The sequence below is a fragment of the Sylvia atricapilla genome, chromosome Z, assembly GCF_009819655.1.
Source record: "Sylvia atricapilla isolate bSylAtr1 chromosome Z, bSylAtr1.pri, whole genome shotgun sequence".
In the NCBI taxonomy this organism is placed as follows: Eukaryota; Metazoa; Chordata; class Aves; order Passeriformes; family Sylviidae; genus Sylvia; species Sylvia atricapilla.
Genome location: NC_089174.1, coordinates 75,073,000 through 75,092,562, shown reverse-complemented (window position 1 = coordinate 75,092,562; position 19,563 = coordinate 75,073,000). Strand labels below are relative to the sequence as shown.

At 35.1% G+C, this 19,563-nt stretch overlaps 1 protein-coding gene across 1 annotated transcript in view; it reads right to left on the bottom strand.

The window, feature by feature from the left end:
* Positions 1-240: 240 nt before the first annotated feature.
* The window catches only part of NDUFS4 (NADH:ubiquinone oxidoreductase subunit S4), a 47,844-nt gene continuing 28,521 nt past the window's right edge, over positions 241-19,563 (bottom strand). The window contains exons 3-5 of the mRNA XM_066339755.1: positions 8,057-8,229; positions 4,645-4,718; positions 241-449 (exon numbers count right to left, since the gene is read on the bottom strand). Coding sequence (XP_066195852.1) covers positions 346-449; positions 4,645-4,718; positions 8,057-8,229 — 351 coding nt within the window. The 3' untranslated portion in view covers positions 241-345. The remainder of the gene's footprint in view (positions 450-4,644; positions 4,719-8,056; positions 8,230-19,563) is intronic.

Below are 19,563 nucleotides of genomic sequence, written 5' to 3'. Positions count from 1 at the left end.
CTTACTGAACTTATTAAACGTCAGAAGTTTAAACTGGATAGTAGATATAAAATTACCATCAAAGATCAATCATAACCTCTAAAGCTGCAGCTGATTTCAAACATTCCTTTTGATAGATTCCTAGTACAGCAAGTTTTCAGAAGTATGAACACTTCAAATCTCCTCTATTTATAGGGAAGTTTGTAACAGGTTCAACTGGAGACATGAAAACCATTTTAAATAGACATCACAAGATGCATCTGTAGTTTAAAGGTCAAATTTATTAGGAGATTAAGAGATGTATTATACATGGACTATAAATACAGCACAGCTGACTTTATTCACAGTCACACAGCCAATGCCAACTTATTTTGTAGACACTCTTGTTCTTTTGTTCCAAGAAAAATTTGCACCATAAGACTTGGATTTAGGTTTTGGGATCTTCTTCTCTTCAACATCGTAACTCCAGCCTAGAGGTTATGGGGTAATGGCAGGGTGAGACAAGAAACAAGGAGAATTATATTCTCAGCATTCAATATACAGCAAATGCAACTTAAAGGGTTTAACTTTATTGGCACCCACTAATCTGTTCTAGTTGGCAATGAAGAATAATGAAATGTCATAAATGTAGCAAATGACCATTCTGTGACATGGCAAGACTTCACCATATGACAGACCTCCATGCAAAAAACTTGACAGTCATCAATGAAAAGCTCAACAGTGAAGACTGACTGTCCTGAAAGTTCATGGCTCCACAATTCCACAGCATACAGAAGCACTGAGGCTCTGTGTATGTTGGTACAGGAAATGAAGAAGGTAAGAAAAAACCATGGAACAAATAACACACAAAAGATCAATCTCAAAGGCTGGAAGACAATGTAGACCTTAGAAAGCTATACAAAAAAAAAGAAGGGTGAGAGAACCAAAAAAACCAAAAAGAAAAGCAAAGAAAAAAACTTCTACATTAGAAAGGAGTTTAATACTTAACATTTTTTGTAAGAACATAAAAAATTAGGAGTAAAAAGAAAAGGGAATGAAGTGATAGAAGACAAGTAAATTATGTGATAGTTAAGCAAGAGAAATGCTTAAAAATGTCAGAAAAGAGGAGGTGGAGACATTAGTGTTTATGTAAATCAAAATGCAAATCGACTGCAGCCTCCAGGTGCCTGGAAAGTTGCCAGGGCAGCACTCAGTATTCCAAAGTTTGGTCTCTTTAGCTGCAATATTTCACTCAAAGTTGAGATACTTCAGTTGAAGCCAGAAGTCGTTAAATATGCAGTTTTAAGTGATACTCATAAGACAGTACTTTTCTTCCTTAGTTTTAAAACTGAAAGTTGCAAGCCCCAAAATGCTTAACATATATCTGAATTTTTATACTTAAGGTGCTCACAGTAAACAGCCAAGATACACCTACACATCAAAATGTTCTGTAAGATACACAAGTTGTCATGTCACTGCCTCAATTTTGCGTATTCACAAATGTCACACAAACATTTTCTTCATGTTTATTAGTCTCAACCAGTGTTAATTTCCAAGTTAACTATTCTCTAAAAGAAACACTGAACAGAGATTTAAAAAACATAATCTTTCCATCTGTGAGAACACTGGCTTTTGCCTCCTGTTCTGATTAAAAATACAAGCTTTAGTAAACAGCCAGAACTAGATCCAGAGACAGACTTGAGTATTGCAACATTCAGCATTGTAACACCTAACATTGAGACACTTGGCTGCTGGAATGGAATCTACAGCCCCAAGGTATTGCTTCATCTTTTTGTACACTAGATGGAGAGGGGCCGAGTGCCTCTAAAAGAGACTTGCAGCTGCCAGCACAATGACTTGCACTGCCACAGATATCCAAAATGCATAAGGTTAGTTACATCTAACTAATGATTGCAAGAGGTCACCATACGTGATTAGGTTCCACGCTTTGGAACAGACTCCTTCAGACCAGCACTTCGAGGTGCTCACGACAGAGAGCAGAAGTCACTTTCATAAAAATATCAGAATGCTGGGGAAGTTAGCCTTGCCCAGAGCCCTGCCATACAAGCCAAGTAGACGGAAAGCAGATTTCACTGCCTCTGGAAGAACACCCTCACCACCTGACTAAAGGTTATTGTGGAGTAGAAAAACTCTCCACCCTTGTTACTTAAGTTGTATGTTTTTAAACAACTGCTTCACTGATGTCAGACAGGACAGAAAAATTAGGTCAATTTTAATTTCTTCCAATTTAAAATGTTTCCTCCTTGCCTAGAACTCAGATCATCTTCAGCTGTAATATTTTGCACAGCAAAGTCTCCTATTACTGTATCCAGTCCTGCTACTCTGACATTAGAAAACACATCAGAGGGGGGAGGCAGAAAGACAGCTTGCCTTATCTCCCTAAGTTCTTAGGAGAGAAAGAACCCTTTGAGTTTACCAACTGTACCAAAATAACCTGCAATATCTCCAATTTTCAGAAATCACACTCCAGATTCTTAAGGAATTCTGTCGTGGAATATTTATGTGGTTCATACAGATGGAACAGAGAGAGGTAAGTATTTGTGTTCCTAGACTCAGATATATATCAATACTATCTTGGTTAAGAAGCTAACTCCAGTATTAATGTGTGCCTAAATTTCTAATACCTTTTAAAAAGCAGAATTAAATAATGTAAAATTTGTATTTCTAGCTACACATGATATTGAAGCTATCACTACAGAAAATATTATGCATATACCATATGCACAAATAAAAATGAAAATGAAATCACAATTTAGGCAAGTTTGGTGCATCTCAGTTATGGTAAAATTATGAGTTCAAGTTAAGTGAATATTGAACTACTAATATTAATACCAAGTCATAGCCTTAGTTTAGTTGATTTCATGCACAATGGAGTAATTTCTAACTCAGTGAAGACATTAACTTTCTACACTGACAAATGCATTTTACTTGAATCTGCATTTTGAAAAGACAAAATGTAACATCTACAAAGAGATGACATAAACAGGTCATTACATTAATTTTTTTCTCTTGTATGCTGAATTGTACAAGAAATAACGCGAACAATACAGAAACCTAAATGCAACTATACCAAATTCTCCCAAATTTCATATTTGTTCATAAAACAGTAAATACAGTAATAAAATTGCACAGCTTATCCAATGCAAATATGACACTAATAATTTCTTAGATAACAGACTTATATTTCAATAAAACTACCACTAAGCCAGAAAAATTTCCATTCAAAGAAGAACAGACAAATTAGATTCCAGTCTTTACCATTAAGAAGTATGAATAAATTGCACATTAAATGGTTTAATTTCTTACATGTATAGGTTAATAGACTTACCACGTTTGTGGTGCACAGTATCAACTGTCTAACAACTTTGCATGATTTGGTCTGACCAAGAGACTTGACTATTCACCCCAGACTAAATACAGTTGAAAGCGGCAGACCACAAGGAAGACTTCTGAAGAATCTTATGCCTCATGTGTGTTATTCCTGGCTTTATTTCAATGTAATTAATCTTCTTCTCATCCATAAGGACTAAGAATCAAGCTTAACTTTTTAAGGAAAATGGAGTTGATTTAAAAGGAAAAAGGAGGAAAAAAAAAAAAAAAAAAAAACACCACTGCTGAATACTCTAAAGGCTGAGATTATGGGTACTGTTTGTGGTACCATATTCTGTCAGCAAATACAAGCCTAACTAAGTTTACAGATATATTCCCTTTGATATAACACTGGCTTAAATATTACCAAGTGATGATACTGGCCTTTCTACTGTCTTTTTCTTAAGTAAGAATAATCATCAAGCCTATGTGTTTAGGCTGGGCAGAGTTAGGCACAACATCCTAAGTATACTCCTCATGGGGAGCAGTGAGGGTATGTGCTGATCTCCTCTCTGGTGACCAGTGACAGGACACAAAGAATGGAATAAAACTGCATCTGGGGAAATCCAGACTCAACAATAGGAAAAGCTTATTCACTGAGAGAGTGTGGTCATGGGAACAGGCTCCCCAGGGAAATGACCAGGACATCAAGTCTCTCAAGAGTTCAGTGAGCATCTGGGTGAAATTTTTAGTCACACAGTTTGCTTTTAGGTAGTCCTGCCAGGACCTGTAAGTTGGACTTGATGATTCTTTTGGGTCCCCTCTGTAATAAATCTATGCTGAAAGCATAGTAGTATTTTAATTTTAGTTTTTCTGATTATCAAATATTCACAAGAACTGTGACAGTTTCCCTTAGTAAGAACTGAGATGCTCATGTTAAGCCTTTAAAGATCACAAAGATCACACTGCCATGCAACTAGGAACACCAAGCCTGGGACACACCTGAAGTACTAACTTTCCTCCAGGACCTGAGCAAGGTCTCATTCAGCTCTCATTCAAAACAGAGATACTTGCAAAAGTATTAATATTACATTTTAATAATAATATTAATGGCTGAAACACCTTTCTAAACTGGAGAGTGGAAAGTCTAGATTCAATGTCTTCAGTACCCCTGGAAATATCCCCCCTTCCCATTTAGCTCCTCCTCAAGCAGAACACTAGTGGTCTACCAATTCTGCAGAACAGAGGGAAGGTACTTTATCCTCTGATAAAATACTGATTGTGTTGTTAGTACTTTGAGATCAAGATTGCCTATGGAGACATGAATCCCTCACAGCCCATACATACAATACGTACCATTTTTTTCAGCAAAAGCAATGGCATCTTCTTTAGTAGAGAAAGTAAGAACCATGTTGGATAAAGGATCAGCTCTGTAAGTAATCAGAGGACAATTTTCAGACATCCTGGAAATAGAAAAATATTATAACTCTGTCCCAAATCTCAAACTAAATGATGTATTACACATAGCTCACTGTGTGTAATACCAACTCATTGTGTAATCACCAACTCACAAACTATTTAAAAGACTTGTAAAAATTATTTTCAAGGTCAACACTTACTTTCTGCAAAGTCTTGTTTTACTCCTTTGGTGTGTTAAACTTCCCTCACAACTACTTGCAAAAATTTAATTGGGTTGTTAGACAAACACGTCTAACCACTCGCTGAGGTTATAGTAAGTGACCTGCATGACTCTTTAATTTAAATCTGTAAAATCTCTCTTTTTGTAAGATCAGGAGGTTTCAGGTAATTCTGAACATTTCAAGGAGATCAAGAGTCTGTAGAGCAGCTACGAGAATAAAAGTCTCAGACAGAAAAGAGCAGAATACTGAAGTGAGCAGAGAAGGAATTAACCAGAAACTGAAAAGTACATACAAAACATTGAGAATTCTCCCTTGGCTGAGGTCACATGACCCCCGTAATTTATTCCAACACAGCAAGCAGATCACAGACCACAACTGAAAATGAAGCTCCAAAATGCAATCTGCTAGCTAACTAATTACATAGTGGTTAGTTTTAGATGACCAGCCATTCCTCAACTGCATAAATGAAATACCACAAACATTTTTGAAACAAATTAAATTATCAGTTAAAACACAAAATTGCCTTATTTCTTGCTATAAAAGCTCAATTTAAGAACAGTGACAAAGGATGGAAAAAAATCAAAACAAAACAAAAAACAAAACAAGAGGAGTTCTAACTCTTAAAGAAATAAGATACTGGTTGTAGCAACACAAAGATAGATAAAACCTCCCTGAGACAACACCGCCTATAAGCCTGGGAGACAACTGGAAAGACAAGACCAAATTGCAACAAACTATTGAAGGAGCTGCCTCTCAACAGTTCTCTCTTTGAACCTAAAAGGATAAATGAAAAGACTGAAGATACACTGAACTCTCTACAATAAAGGACAAAGCCTGCGACTGGTGAAGGGGGAGGGGAAAAGGGGGAATCTTGCTTCCAGCAAAGACAACAGTGTAATTTTATCTGATGTACACATGGAAAAATGGAGTTCACTATATATCCAATATATTCCCCAATAAAAAAATCAGAAACAAACAAACAAAAACCACACAACTAACCAACAAACAAACAAACAAAAAAAAATCCAAGGTAAAGACAGCAATTACACTGTTGCAAGTCACTGTGATAGGCTCTCTCAAAGACATTTAAAGATTTCTCTTACAACAGCAGTTAAGCAAATTAGGAATGAAGAGTTAGTTGATGACATGACCAGTGGGGAATCAAGTAGCCCAGTGTATTGCAATATTGTGACAGATTTTACTTATCCTTATTCTCTTTCATGACTGGAATTGGAAAAATCTTTTCATTTAACATTCTAAAAAGGAACAAAGAATCTTTAGGTCTGAAGTGTAGTGAGGGACTGGTGTTCAGCACCCCAAATATGGCAAAAGCCTTCCAGGACAGAGGCAGCTGGGAAATGAGAATTCTGCAGCAATTATTAGTTCTGTTTTACGTGAAGTCATCTTTCATTCCATCTAAATACATTTCTGATATGTCTCCATAAATGAGTTATCCATGTGAGAAAACTGGATTTCAGGATGTCCAACATGATGTCCTGATAGTGTCAGCAGTACACTGCTGCAGAATTTCCTATGCCTACTCCCATTATTCTATCAGTCACTGATCTGTAACTGATAATTTTCACTGAAAAAAAGCCCAAATAGCCAAGAAATAACAAATACAAAAAACCTCCAGCCCCAAATAAGACTGCAAAATGACAGAAATATAGGAAAGATTTACAGGTAAGTAAGTATATTGAGTTCAGAAAAAAAAGGGCTTTAATATGTAGACCCTGAAGAGCTCTAACCCACTAATCCCATTATACCATTCAAAGAGTAAATGGAAAACTGTCCAAGAAATGTTCTTTGCAGAAATTAAATCTCAAGAGAAGAAATTCTTCTTAGGTATTTTTGGGTGTTGAATGGCAACATCAGAGCGTATACTAACAGTTTTTACAAGAATGCTTTAAAAATTAATGGATACAAACTAATTTACAAAACCTTTAACCTAGCAGCATCGATTCTCCACAGTTCAATTTTTTATTTTACCTGGAGTTTGCTTAGCAAGAGAAATTCCTTTCCCAATCCTAAAATATGAATGCTATGTAGAGCCTTCTCAAAATTTTATGAGAAATCAATGCAACAGGAAGACTTGATTTCACAGAGTCACCTTGAACTAAATTTCTGGATACTTTAATGTTATATATATATATATACATATAAGTAAATTCTTTGCCTGGATTTAGAATACACCTCAAAAATGCATTCTCAAATTATTTTGTGCTTAAGGTTTTAAAGTCTTTTTTCATAGAACTTTGTATTCTTTGATGATAAGTGCTAATATGATTGTCGCCAGATATTTTCAGTACACATTGTATTACTTCCGAAGTCTGAAAAATCACCTCTGGTGTTTGATTTCGGTTTATGTCTAGCAATTAACTCTTATGAATATGCCTCAAAGGAGACAGTTTCAAATCAAAATTACAATATTGTCAGAGAAATTGTTGACATAGTTCTCAGAGCCTACAGGAATTCTAACCACACTGTGAAATGCAGGTACGGTATGCATATAAGGAAAAAAAAAAAGAATTAAAAATCAGATGCATAGAGGTTGTAATTACATCTCCAAATTACAGTATAATTAGCTAATAGTACCTTTCTGGACTTTTCATGTATTTTTTAATGTATTTTTAATGCATTTTAATGTATTTAAGGTTTCAATGCTATTTTTTTAACAAACAGAGTAAAAAATTTTAAATAGTTTGGCTTGTTGTGGGTTTTTTAATAGTTATGACTACTCATTTAAAATTTTCAGGATAAAAAGAATTCGAAGTATTGTTGTTTTTGTTTAAAAGTTGCAGCTGAGAGCTGAGAATGATTTACTACTTTATGTAACTAATGACCTTCCGGCCCTGATGCTGCCATACAGTAACATCACCACAGTGTAATCGTCAAAATGTCTGGTTGTTAGTATCTCTTTCAAACTCTTCCAGATGATGTTGTGAGCTTTAAAAATCTGCTTTTAAACTTAACAGATCATAAATCATACAACAAACAAATCCAACCACTTACTGTAAGTACTGTTGTAACACAATCAGATTTAGAGGTAGAAAGGATACTTCAAATTCAGATTATTACTGAGAGCCAAATATAGAAGAAAAGTATTTTCAAATTCAGTAAGTACTCACGTAGATGCCCAGCCCATTAAAGGATTCTCCCAGCGCTCCCTGTTATCAAACTCCATCTTCCATTTCTTTGTATTGTTAGCTCCTGACTGCATTGCATTACGTGCTGGAACGAAAATGTGAACTTTTCTGGTTTTGATGTGCTCTTCTGGAACACCAGTTAAAGTAGTGATATCCTTAAAAAAAAAAAACGTAATGTACCTTGTTAAAAAAGGGTTCATAAGAGACTTGTAAAATAATACTGCTTATGCTTTTTACATAATTCCCTGCCTCATTTTTGAAGTTACAAAAGCTGAAAAAAATTTAGAAAAATATGATTTCAGCTGACCACAACGGAAGGTTATACATGTTAGGGCTGCTACCATTCTACTTCATCTGGCTGTTAGGTTTTGATTAGAACAGTTACCTGAACTTGCTCATCTCCCTAGAGCCAAAGGAGGGACAGGATATTTCCCTCCATCCTTCTCTCCACAGCTGCTAAGTCAGGACTGCTTCAACTTGCACCAGCTAAAGCCAATGTAGAAAAGTGTAAACACTATCTTCCTTCAGGAAAGTATTAGGGTGCAGACTGAAACACTGACAAATTCCAAAATCTTATATTAGCATTAGAAGGCTGAACCTCATATGAACAGGACTATTCACCAAAATACTTGCCAGCCAAGTATGTGCAGCAGTGTAAGTGCTTTCCCTTGGGCTTAACTCTGTATATTGTTAAGAGACACCAACACCTGTGCTGACTCAAGAAGCTATCCTCAGCATGAAGGAAAAGGCAGTAGTATCTTTTGCATAATATGCTACTCATGGTTTGAAACTGCAGAGGAGGTACTAGAATTCTTCTCTTATCTTCATAATTACTGTTAATTAATAACAATTAGTTATCAAATAAAGCTGACTCCCTCTTCATATTTCAAGTAATGACTCAGCATTTGACAATCAGTTCTTCTGTTGATGTTCAAGATCAAGAAAGGGACACTTGATACTGGTAACATTCTTCGGTGTATTTGTGAAGGACAAAATGATTTAAGAGATTCCAACCTTCAGAGAAAAGAAGAAGATTTTGTAATACTGAATATAATCAATAGTAGGATGCCCTCCTTGCTAGGGAGGGATGAGTCTTCCAAATAAACCTGACAAAGATAAATCGTTCAAACCAGCCTAAAAATATTAACTGACTTTAACAAAGCATAAGATAGGGAAAAAACTGAAAAGAATTGCTGTGAAAAATTACCCTCAGCAGCATCTGATATAATTAAAGTGAACATTCTTGCTAAAAACTAAACAGTAATTATGCAAAATTAACCTGTCAGTTCACCCTAGTAAAGACTGAAATCAAACATCAAATCCATCTCTAAGGAGGATATATTGAACTACTCCTGTTCCTTACATACTTAAAAGGCCAGTGGGAGCTCCTCAGTCTCCCTCCCTGCCTTCCCCTGCCCTCCCCTTCTCTCTCTCCAGGAACAAGCAGTAAACCAGTAAGAGTCCAGAAAACTGCAGCAAAACTTTGGGCACACTGAACTCACCTTGACAGTATTACCACAACTCGAATGAAAAAAGAAGTTTAAATAGAACACCGTTGTTTTACATAAATACCTACAAACTTTATGGGATTTTGCTTTGTGGCAAACTTGAAACTTCCTGATGCAGTCACCAGATCATCCTTTGAAAAGCAGTAGTTCTCATTTTCAATTTTACTTCAGAAAATTTGGGAGATCAATCCCTTAAAACTATAAAAGGAATAAGTTTAAAGCATTTGACTTGTATTTGCAATTAGGACAGCAGGGGCAACAAACAAGCATCCACACTAGCTTTCCAGATTCTGACATTTCTACCCAAACTACCACAAGAAAGTACCTTAACAATTCCATTATAGATGCTTTCATTAGGACCGAAGCATGCTTATTTTTAATATGAGTCTAGCAGCGATATGAAAGAGAAGCAGTACCAGCTACTGCAATTTTGCAACACCTACATAAAAATACCTACTGAGAGAGTGGCATTTCTCACTTCTCAAGCTTAAACTACAGTTTAGGAAGGAATTTGCTTAAATTTGTCTGATTTGAATTGGCAAAGTGCTTTGTTTAACAAAAAGGAGTTTTTACATGCATTTAACTTTGGTGGGGATTCAATGTTTCAGTTTGCTTATTTATACAAATAGGCTGAAATATCAGCCTTTCTGTATTAAACAAACATGAGAAAATGTAGTAACATTCACAAAAAAAATTCTTTTTCAGTTTTTAAAATATAGTATGTGCAAAAATGCTGAGGTTGTTATCATCAAATACTTTCAGACATGTAAACTTCAAAATAGCTCAATTTTTTTTTTTTTACTATTATTACTCTCAGCAACTCATAAGTCCATGATGAATTTTTTGCTTCAGATTTAGAAGTTTTTGAATTCTTCCAGAATCATCTGGCATTACTAAAATAAAGACATTATGTTAAATAACATTATGGATGTATACTATTTTCTCTTTTGAAGACTTAACACCAGAAAAATCATAAAAACATTACACAGTGCATACAGAATGCAATTTAAACAGAGCGTTAAAATCAGCAAATGCTACATTTATGAGATAACCATAGTAAAAAAATGCCTAGACTTGTTTATCTGGATGAAAGTAAAACCAAAACCCCAGACAAACCCTTCAAGCCATGTTTTTTTGGGCACTCAGTTGGCTCTAAATCAAGGTTATTTCACTAGTAATAAAGGATTAATCCCTTAAAAATATTTTCAAACTGAAAATTAAAACCTGCCTGCTTTCCAAATCTGAAATATCTACATGGTGTTGCTAACTCTCTATACTTACATTTGTTATAGCTAGAGTTTCCATGCCTTCTGGGAATCTAGCAATCATTTATTGATATCTTCCCCATTTTAAAAGCTGGCAATTGAACAGACAGTTGTTAGGACAATGAGTTTCTGGTTGCTGAAGCTCAAGTTGTCCTGACATAAAATCACTGGTTTTGCTTGCTGTAGACATGTAAGGTACTGTAGCATAGCTGAGCTGTTGCCAAAGATATGGAATAAAAAGGCTTGGCATCTATCACATACTTGACACCTAAAGAGCACAGAAGCTCTAAGATTCCTATTCCCTGTAGGCGCACTCTTAGTCTAGACAAACTGATTTCTCACACTTTTAAAATGCATTACAACACTCTATTGTGATCATTTCATCCACACAGCTCCAGCTAGTGACAGAAGAACCTGTCCTTTAAGCGACATTTCAATGGGCTAAAGCTCCCGCTCCAAGATGCCATTAAAACAATATAATACTTGAAAAGAACTATGCTGCATTGGGTTGAACTCTTTACTGGGTCTTCAGTGCTTTGTTCTGAGTTTAAGTTCTCATTGAAACTACCTGTGAACCAACTTTCCAAAACAAAGATGTTTTTGACAGCTGGTTTCACATGACTATCTTTTTTTTTAAGTGCTCCTTAATGAATTTTGCTGTATTAGCATATTAAGATACTAGTGAGGTGTTCAGCATTCAAAATCTTAAAGATAATAGATGACAATACAAAAGACTTGAGATTTGAACTGTATAGGTTTACTAAAAATTAATACCCATTTCACATTTTTAAAACAGACTGCCACCTAAAAGGTGCACTCTGACATCCTGTTTTTCTTAACACATATATTATTTGAATTGTAAACTGTGATTTTTTTTTTGTAACTCAAGAAAACTTTAATACTAATTTTGAGGCATTTTGTTTCATCTTGGAATAAGCTCAAAGGGACAAAACACTTCTTTTTTAACCAGCAGAAACCACATAAAATTTCAAGCAAACATAGGGTTTTTTCTTTATTACAACTTATATTATTTAAGAATGTTTGTCATGGTGGAAGCCTGCGGAAGCTGTTCTGGAAAGGGTAGTAAAAACCGAAATGTGCTATGCAGCAATAAGAAAAACTGATTCACAGAGGCAATGTCAATGAAAGCACTATTCAGTAATGAAGATGACTTTAAAAGGAAACGAGAATTTCCTTCTTTTAAGTACTCCACTAATAGCAGAAATTCCAAAGGGGACAAAAAATGGAACTCTCTAATTAAAGGAGAGAGACAAAATGATTGAAAGTAGCTCTGAAAACAAATGGTTTTGAATAGATGGGTCAGGTGTCCATAAAGGTGTCATGTTTCTTCTATGGCATTTCTTTCACCATGAAGACAGAAACTGTACATAACCACTATTAAGTACCTACAGTTTAGCACTCCCCCTTTTTTTTTTTTTTTAATAAAGGAAACAGGGAACAAGCAATGGGAAGTTGATGTCAAAACACAGAAAAACCTCCCAGCAAGCTTCCAGCAACCACCCAGGATTTAGAGTCTTGCTAGCCGCTCTCTTTTCAATACCAGAATTTCACACATTTCAATGACCATTATGACTTCAAAGAATCAAATTTTCATCATTGTCCGTCATCTGCCGGTTGATTTGTATAAAGGAGTTCTTCTGCATGCATTCCAGACAAAGGGCTCCTTACTTTCGTGGCTATATATCAAGTTTAAAAGTTCTATTTGTGACAGTTGTGTCTGTGGTAAATTAGGGTAACACTGAAGGAGTGCAGCTGCTCTGCAGGAACCTCCTTTTTGGCATCATTTCACTTAAATAAAAACTGAATAATTAGCTTCTGCCTTTATTAAACCACAAAAATGCCACTGGCCTTAGCAATTACTTCCGGTTGCCCCACCTACTTAACCTCAATAGTTTTACACTTGTTAGAATGGAGAGAAAGTAGAAGTTTTCTGTACTTTATAAGAGTTTACAACAGCTTGCTCTCTTCTCCACCTCCAGCATGTTTTCCCAGACTAACTACGTAAAGTTTTGCTATAAATTCATGTTGCAATTCACTTTATTTAGAAGTTGTTATATCAAAGCACTGAACATCTTGCATAATACCCACAAAGTAGCGCTGCGCAAAAACTTTTTATTGTATGTGCTCAGCTGTTAACTGTAAGTCAGGATTAGAACATTTATGTTTCTACATTTCAATATAGCATTTTTAAAGGAAATGCAAGAGAACAGAATCTGCTATGTAAACTGCAAATGGAAAAATGGAGTAGAATGAACTAAACATGGTCAGACAACATTTATCTAACAGCTAGAGACAAAACAAGGGGAAAAAGCATATTTGCCCTTAGGAAACTATGTATCACACAGGATACAGTTTTCTTTCAGGCTTCACAATTATTTTGCATTATCACAGTAAACGGTGAACAACGTGGTATTACTCATATTCTCCCATGTAGCCATCCTGCAGAATGATTAATAAAGAAGCTGAAAAAAGCACCTAAAACCCTGCATTTTCTAAAAGAAAACCAAACATTGTAAACAGGAAATAGGATTTGGTAATAACAAAGATTTCATGAAAGCCTCCATTTTAAAGAAAATCTCTCTTCACAAGCAGCTTTGTAAAAAACTAAAGATAAACTGAAAATGGAGAAAAGCAGGTATAACAGAAGCAGAAACCATCACATTACTGGAATTGCGCTACGTTCATTCTAATTTTTTTTTCAGATTGCGGACTGCCACTATGCAAAGGAAGTGTCAGCATCCAAAACAAGCATTGGTAGCTTCAGCATTTCTATTCAACAGTTTGTATTTCACAGCTGAGGCAACACTAAAGCAACCACGTTGTCTGAGCATTCACTGCAGTTGCAAAAACTCGAGAACTTCCCTGTTGTCCTCCTTCAAAGGCTCACTACACTTTCCCAATATTTTACATGCTTAATATTACTCTATATTTGCTTACAGAGTAAGAGATACTACAAATAAAATGGCATAACACATTCCACGCACCATTAAACCAGCATCTCTTTGAATCTGTGATTTGGAAAAAACGTTAAGAAAGAGCAAAACAGGAATAATGACTGAAACATGACTTCACAGTAGTGAGTGAAGTAACATCTTTCTCACAGCCTTCTTTCATGTCTTTAGAACACTTCGCTTGAAGTCTGCAATACATCCCCAAATTTTCTAGTCATATCTCTTCCAAAAGTCACAGAAAATTGGTATTTATAAAAGTGATTACTGGCAAGTTAGAGGAAAAGCTCCTAAGCTGTGCTTTTGTTAGTTTAAACTACAACACTGAAAAGAAAAACAAAAATCTATGATTTGCACTTCTCAGTACCCTGACAAGTATCAAAACTGAGAGGCATTTTTCTTGACAAACTTGCAAACATATCAACCACTTAGCCTGCATTCTGGTGCAACATTTTACAAACTTAAAAATGAAACAGTTGAAACACCTAAGTCCCACTTGCAGCACAGATAGACTATTTCTTGTTCAGTATCATTTTTCTCCCAAGAAACAACTGCAAGAAACAAAAAGGTATTATTTATTAATATTGTATTTTTTTTCCTGTAACTGTATGTCTTAGCTATGTAGATGTCATCTATGCAAATAAAAAGATGTTAAAAAGAAAGGAAATAAAATAGCTGGGCTTACACTTTGGTTTCTCCATAGATCTATATTAAGAAAATCATTATTAAATAGAGGAAAGCTGGGGCAGTCAGGGACAAAGAGTGTATTTCGTAAGAACTGATGTTGTTGCTAGTACTCATAAAAGACTTCAGTGTAGATGGGACGTTCTTCAAACTGACAAAATGACAAACAGCATGATTATCATGAACAAGCTGGAAAAAATGTCTGAATTACAGAAGATCTTGCAAATTACTTTTTCTTCTAACCCAACAATATTTAGAGAAAGTATACTTTCAAGAACTCATCCAAAACATATGTATGCAGATCTTTTGCCTGCACACACAGGCAAGTGTGTCTTTTTGTGAGGCCTTTTAAAAACAGTTTACTAGAGAACATATATTTCAAGCACTCTATTAGAAATCCACAATGCTCTGACTAAAAAAACATGCAAGAAAATCAATTAGTGAAGAATAAGACTATAGCCACAGTTTTACATGACAGACTTTCAAATCAAAGAAGAGGCAGTCTCAGTTTACTTGCATTTATAAAATGAAAGAGGTAACCACACAATTGAAAAAATCTGATTTATCTTAAGAGTAATCTACATTATGGCAACACTTCCCTGCTGTACTACCATAAGCAACTGCTCTTACAGACACTATTTTTCAATGGAAAACAAGAGAACAGGCAGGAAAAAGCTTTGAAAGAAAGCAGATGGAAGTACTAGCAGAGAGAGACTACCTAGGATAAAGAACTTTGTAACTATTTCCCTAGTTAGTTCAATTTTGTATATGGTATTAAATAAATAGCATATTGTAGTTTACTTGTAGTTCAGTAATGGCATGTTTTTCAAACATAATTTATTCAGTTTGCAGTTCTGATTATTTATAATACAATCCTAGCATAAGTCACAGTAAAGCAGATTGTGTTGCAAAGCTAAACACAGTATATCAATAATATCTTGGTGAATTATTCATTAGTGATGATTTATAGTCTACAAAATGCAGTTTTGATCATGGACACCAAGAGTGTTAACCAGCAGTTCAGGATGAGGTTTTTATATCTGAAGTGAAAGCCAAAATTCAGGCTACTCTCATGCACTGGAAGCAATTTCTGTATTTTTCTGTGTTTCTGATGCCATTTCAATAAAGTACTTATTTTTAACATCCACTAAAAATTATGTGTATTTACAAAATAAAACGTAAGCATATGACTTAAATGAATTTTTTTAAGGTTAGTGTTTTTCAATAATAAGAAAATTAAAAATTATTATGTATTTTATGCCCATCTGAAAACCTTACAAAGCTTCCTTTTAAGTATCAATTATGAACATTTCCAAATAAGGCTCCAGTAGAGTTCCCAAATTCAGGTACCGCTTGTTTCATACTCTTCATCTTATGGAAAGGGTTTCAATTGATGTTAAATATGTGGCTTTTTCTCAAAGCTCCCTTATCCATTGAAGCTGCAAAAGACCAAAGGGAGCAAAACATTCAGAATCTGCCGGGAACTAGGAAACTACTTAGTGAGGCAGGAGCATCTTGGTAAATTCCTAATCTAACCTGGACAGCAAATATTCTAAGGTGTGAGCTGTTGAGTACCCATTTGGATGCACCGCAACTGATAACTCTGGTAAGATTTTCTATGATGAAATCATAATGAAGACTATCACTACAGTATATGAAACATTAACTGTGAATTCAGTTTTAACTAACTAACAATGTCCCAGGGCTGGAAGCTAGAGCAAAGAATACTAAAATTTAAATCCCATTATCATGCATTTTCCAGTGTTCTTTTCCTTTCACCTCACAACTACCAATTAATTAATTCCTTGTTGAATGGTAGCTATGCAGCAGCATTTAACTTTAAGGTTTAAAATTTAGCAAACTATTCTATTAAAAAAAAGGTAGTCATCAAAGTGAGGGTGAAAAAAAAGGCAAAAAGTAGGGTTTTAAAGTTTAGCTTGACAGTTCTGTCACACTGCTGTATGGTCTGCTACTAAAAACAGTACCAAGAAATTCCACCAATGCCTGCCTTCATTGTGATGCATGTTCTCTATTCTTCACATCTCCTTTACAGAGAAAATGATTTCTGTAACAGATCTTTGCCCATACAGTTACAAGTGGTGTGAGACACAGGAGAGAAACAGAAGCAAATCCCTAATCAAGAAATGCAAATTTAGAGCAAAATCCCTGCTAGTGCATGCTTTTTAGAAGAAGAAAAGTTGCACTTAAGAAACTACAAGGAAATCAGACCTGTTAAAAGCTGGCCCTTACCCTAATGCAGGATGTAATGCTTCTACGTAATATGCATGCACTTTAGAAGCTGAAAGAAAGTGCTAAATAGTGTACATAATTTCCATACACAGCAGGTAGTGAAGCAAGAAAAGAACTGACACAGTTACCCTCATTAAAGAGATGCACAATAGAGAACTGTTATGCAGTGTTAGCATATTGAAGGTCTGCATCAGGGATGTTGCGGCTATTAACAGCTTAAATGTTCACTGTATTTTGTTAATTAGGGCATATAGCTTTTAAACCTTAACTCTCTTTTAGGAGGTTCTTTCCTAACAGTAGCACAGTCATTACTTCCTGGTGAGGATGGAAAGAGCTGAGGAAGGCTTCAACTATTTCTATGTTATCAATAAAATACATGGGACAAAATGGGTTTCTTTACGTTTATCCATGTAGCTGGTTAAAATTAAAAATCTCTCTCTAAAATCTCTCAAAAATCTCTCTCTAAAAAAGCTGAATCATAACTAGAACATATTAGTATTACTTCACAACTGATTTCAGCTTATCTTTAGAAGTCCATTCCTGTAATTAGTGCTTTGGCCTTTATATGCTTGGCCTTTACCTGCTGGACAGAAATCATGGTCTTATACTTTCTAATAAATAGAAATCCATCATCAAACAAATTCGACTTGATACACGTTTCCTCTCAGGTTTTCTACTGCTGTGGAGGAAAAAAATCAAAGGACAGTACAACGTACAATTTTGTTTACTAAATGGTGATAAAAAAGTAAGAATTTGTATTGGAACCAGACATTAGAGAGAAGATATTCAATTTCTGACTCAACAGATGCAGAATAAGTTGACTCAAGAATGCTTTCAAATAGAGTCAATGCAAGAACAAAAATGCGGTCCTAAGAAAAAATACAAACCAGAAGAATAAAAAAAAAATACTAGTGCAAGCTACAGTATTTACCTTAAAACAGCTTCTGCCTGGTTAATATGATACTCAGTAAAAACTTCAAATACATGATTTATACAGGTGATGTTGGCCTACATATGAAAACAGTTATTTATTTTTATATGTGGATTTATGTGCATATCCAGAAAATGAACTGACAAGTAAAACCAGCAGCTTCTGCAGAAATTTTAATCCTGATTACTAATTACCAGTCATAATTTTTCAGAAACATTTGCAACATAATTTAAACATCTTTTAAAAAATACTATCTTTGGTATGTCTTACCAGCATTTTCTGGAAATTCCTTACAGCTCAGCTTCTTCTCACTTGTTAACCAAGTTTTCAGGGTAACGAATAATAGAGTGAAAGTTATTTCCGACTAGGAAAGACTTTCTTTTGCTTTAAACTTGGAGTGAGTAGAACTGAGTATACCATAAAAGATATGTAAGACACTAAGCAATTTCCCTACAGCGCGTGCTTCACAACACAATAATGCATACTAAAATTCTAGATATGAACATCAGATATTCTCTCCATGGTCCATGTCTCCACTTACCACAGGTTAACTTTGCCAGTTTGAGAAAAAAGACATGAAAATTCTTCGAAGATACCTCACAAACATGTCATGAAGAATTAGAAAAGCATCTGATTCCACGTTGATGATCTGAGTAGTCAGACAGCACTGAAGAAGCCCCAAGCTGTCTTGCAGCATGACCAAGATGTTCAAGGATTCCTATGAAATTACCAGGCTTTTCAGACAAGGTAAGCTTTTCTTTTCTGACTTGATAAAATGATTCAGCTAGAACTTCATGATTAGAAACAGCTCTCAAGTACAAGGAACTTCCTTAGGATTTATGGTTTTCTAGCCTTTCTTAGGCTAGGATTTGTGGTTTAAGTCTACAACTTAGAAAAGCAGAAAGACACACCTGAATGCACAGAAAAACGAGCACTGTTCAGGGAATTTATTCACTATTCCTGATAAGGCAAAAAGAATTCATACCATCTACAGAAGTATTTCATAACATGGGATACTAACTTGGGTGTTTTAGTATCTATTATCTCAGATAATAGAACTATTTTATGAGAACATAGAAATACTATCCTTTTAAAAGAAGAACTATTGAACAAAACAGCTCCAAAAACTGAAGTTACTTCTTACTCCTGTTGATTACTTAGTTGTATCAATTACTTACTTTTATTCTTTCTAGCAGATTATAAACATGGTTTGCATATCTAGTCTTCCAAAATCAAGTAAGTATTTGCAGGTTGAGTAACCCTTTGGAATCCAAACTAAACACAGCACAATGACACCCTTTTAATTTGTTTTGAGCAGCCTTCACAGCAGGCACTTCAAAAGCATTATTCTTTATGTAAATTAAATACTACAAAATGAAATTAAATACTAGGCAATGAAATAAAAAAAACACCCCCAAAAAACTCCAAAAAACCCCCAAAAAACCCCACACCTACATACTTTTCAAAAAGACATATTTTGATCAAGTGGTCTAGATTGAAGCCTTCAAGTTTTTGCACAATAATGCTGTATGAAGGAAGCCCAGACAAAACAGACACTCAGAAGGGTTGTGTAATCTCAATCGCAGACACTCCTCCTTCTAATAGCCAGCAGAGAGAGCACTACTATGCACCAAAAGAAAAGACCCTCAGACCAAAGAAATCCAAACCCTTTACCCCAGCCTAAACCCAAAATAAACCTACACAGGGATGAGAAGAAAAATGTCCTCATGGATACAATGATGTATCACTTTATACAGGGTTTTGAGCTACCTGCAAAATGTACAGTTTTCTAAAATGAAGACCAGAAGTATTTTCAACAGAACTTCAGTAATATAGCAGTATTTATTTGTCTTAGAAGACAGATAAAGGTAATGCCAATTTT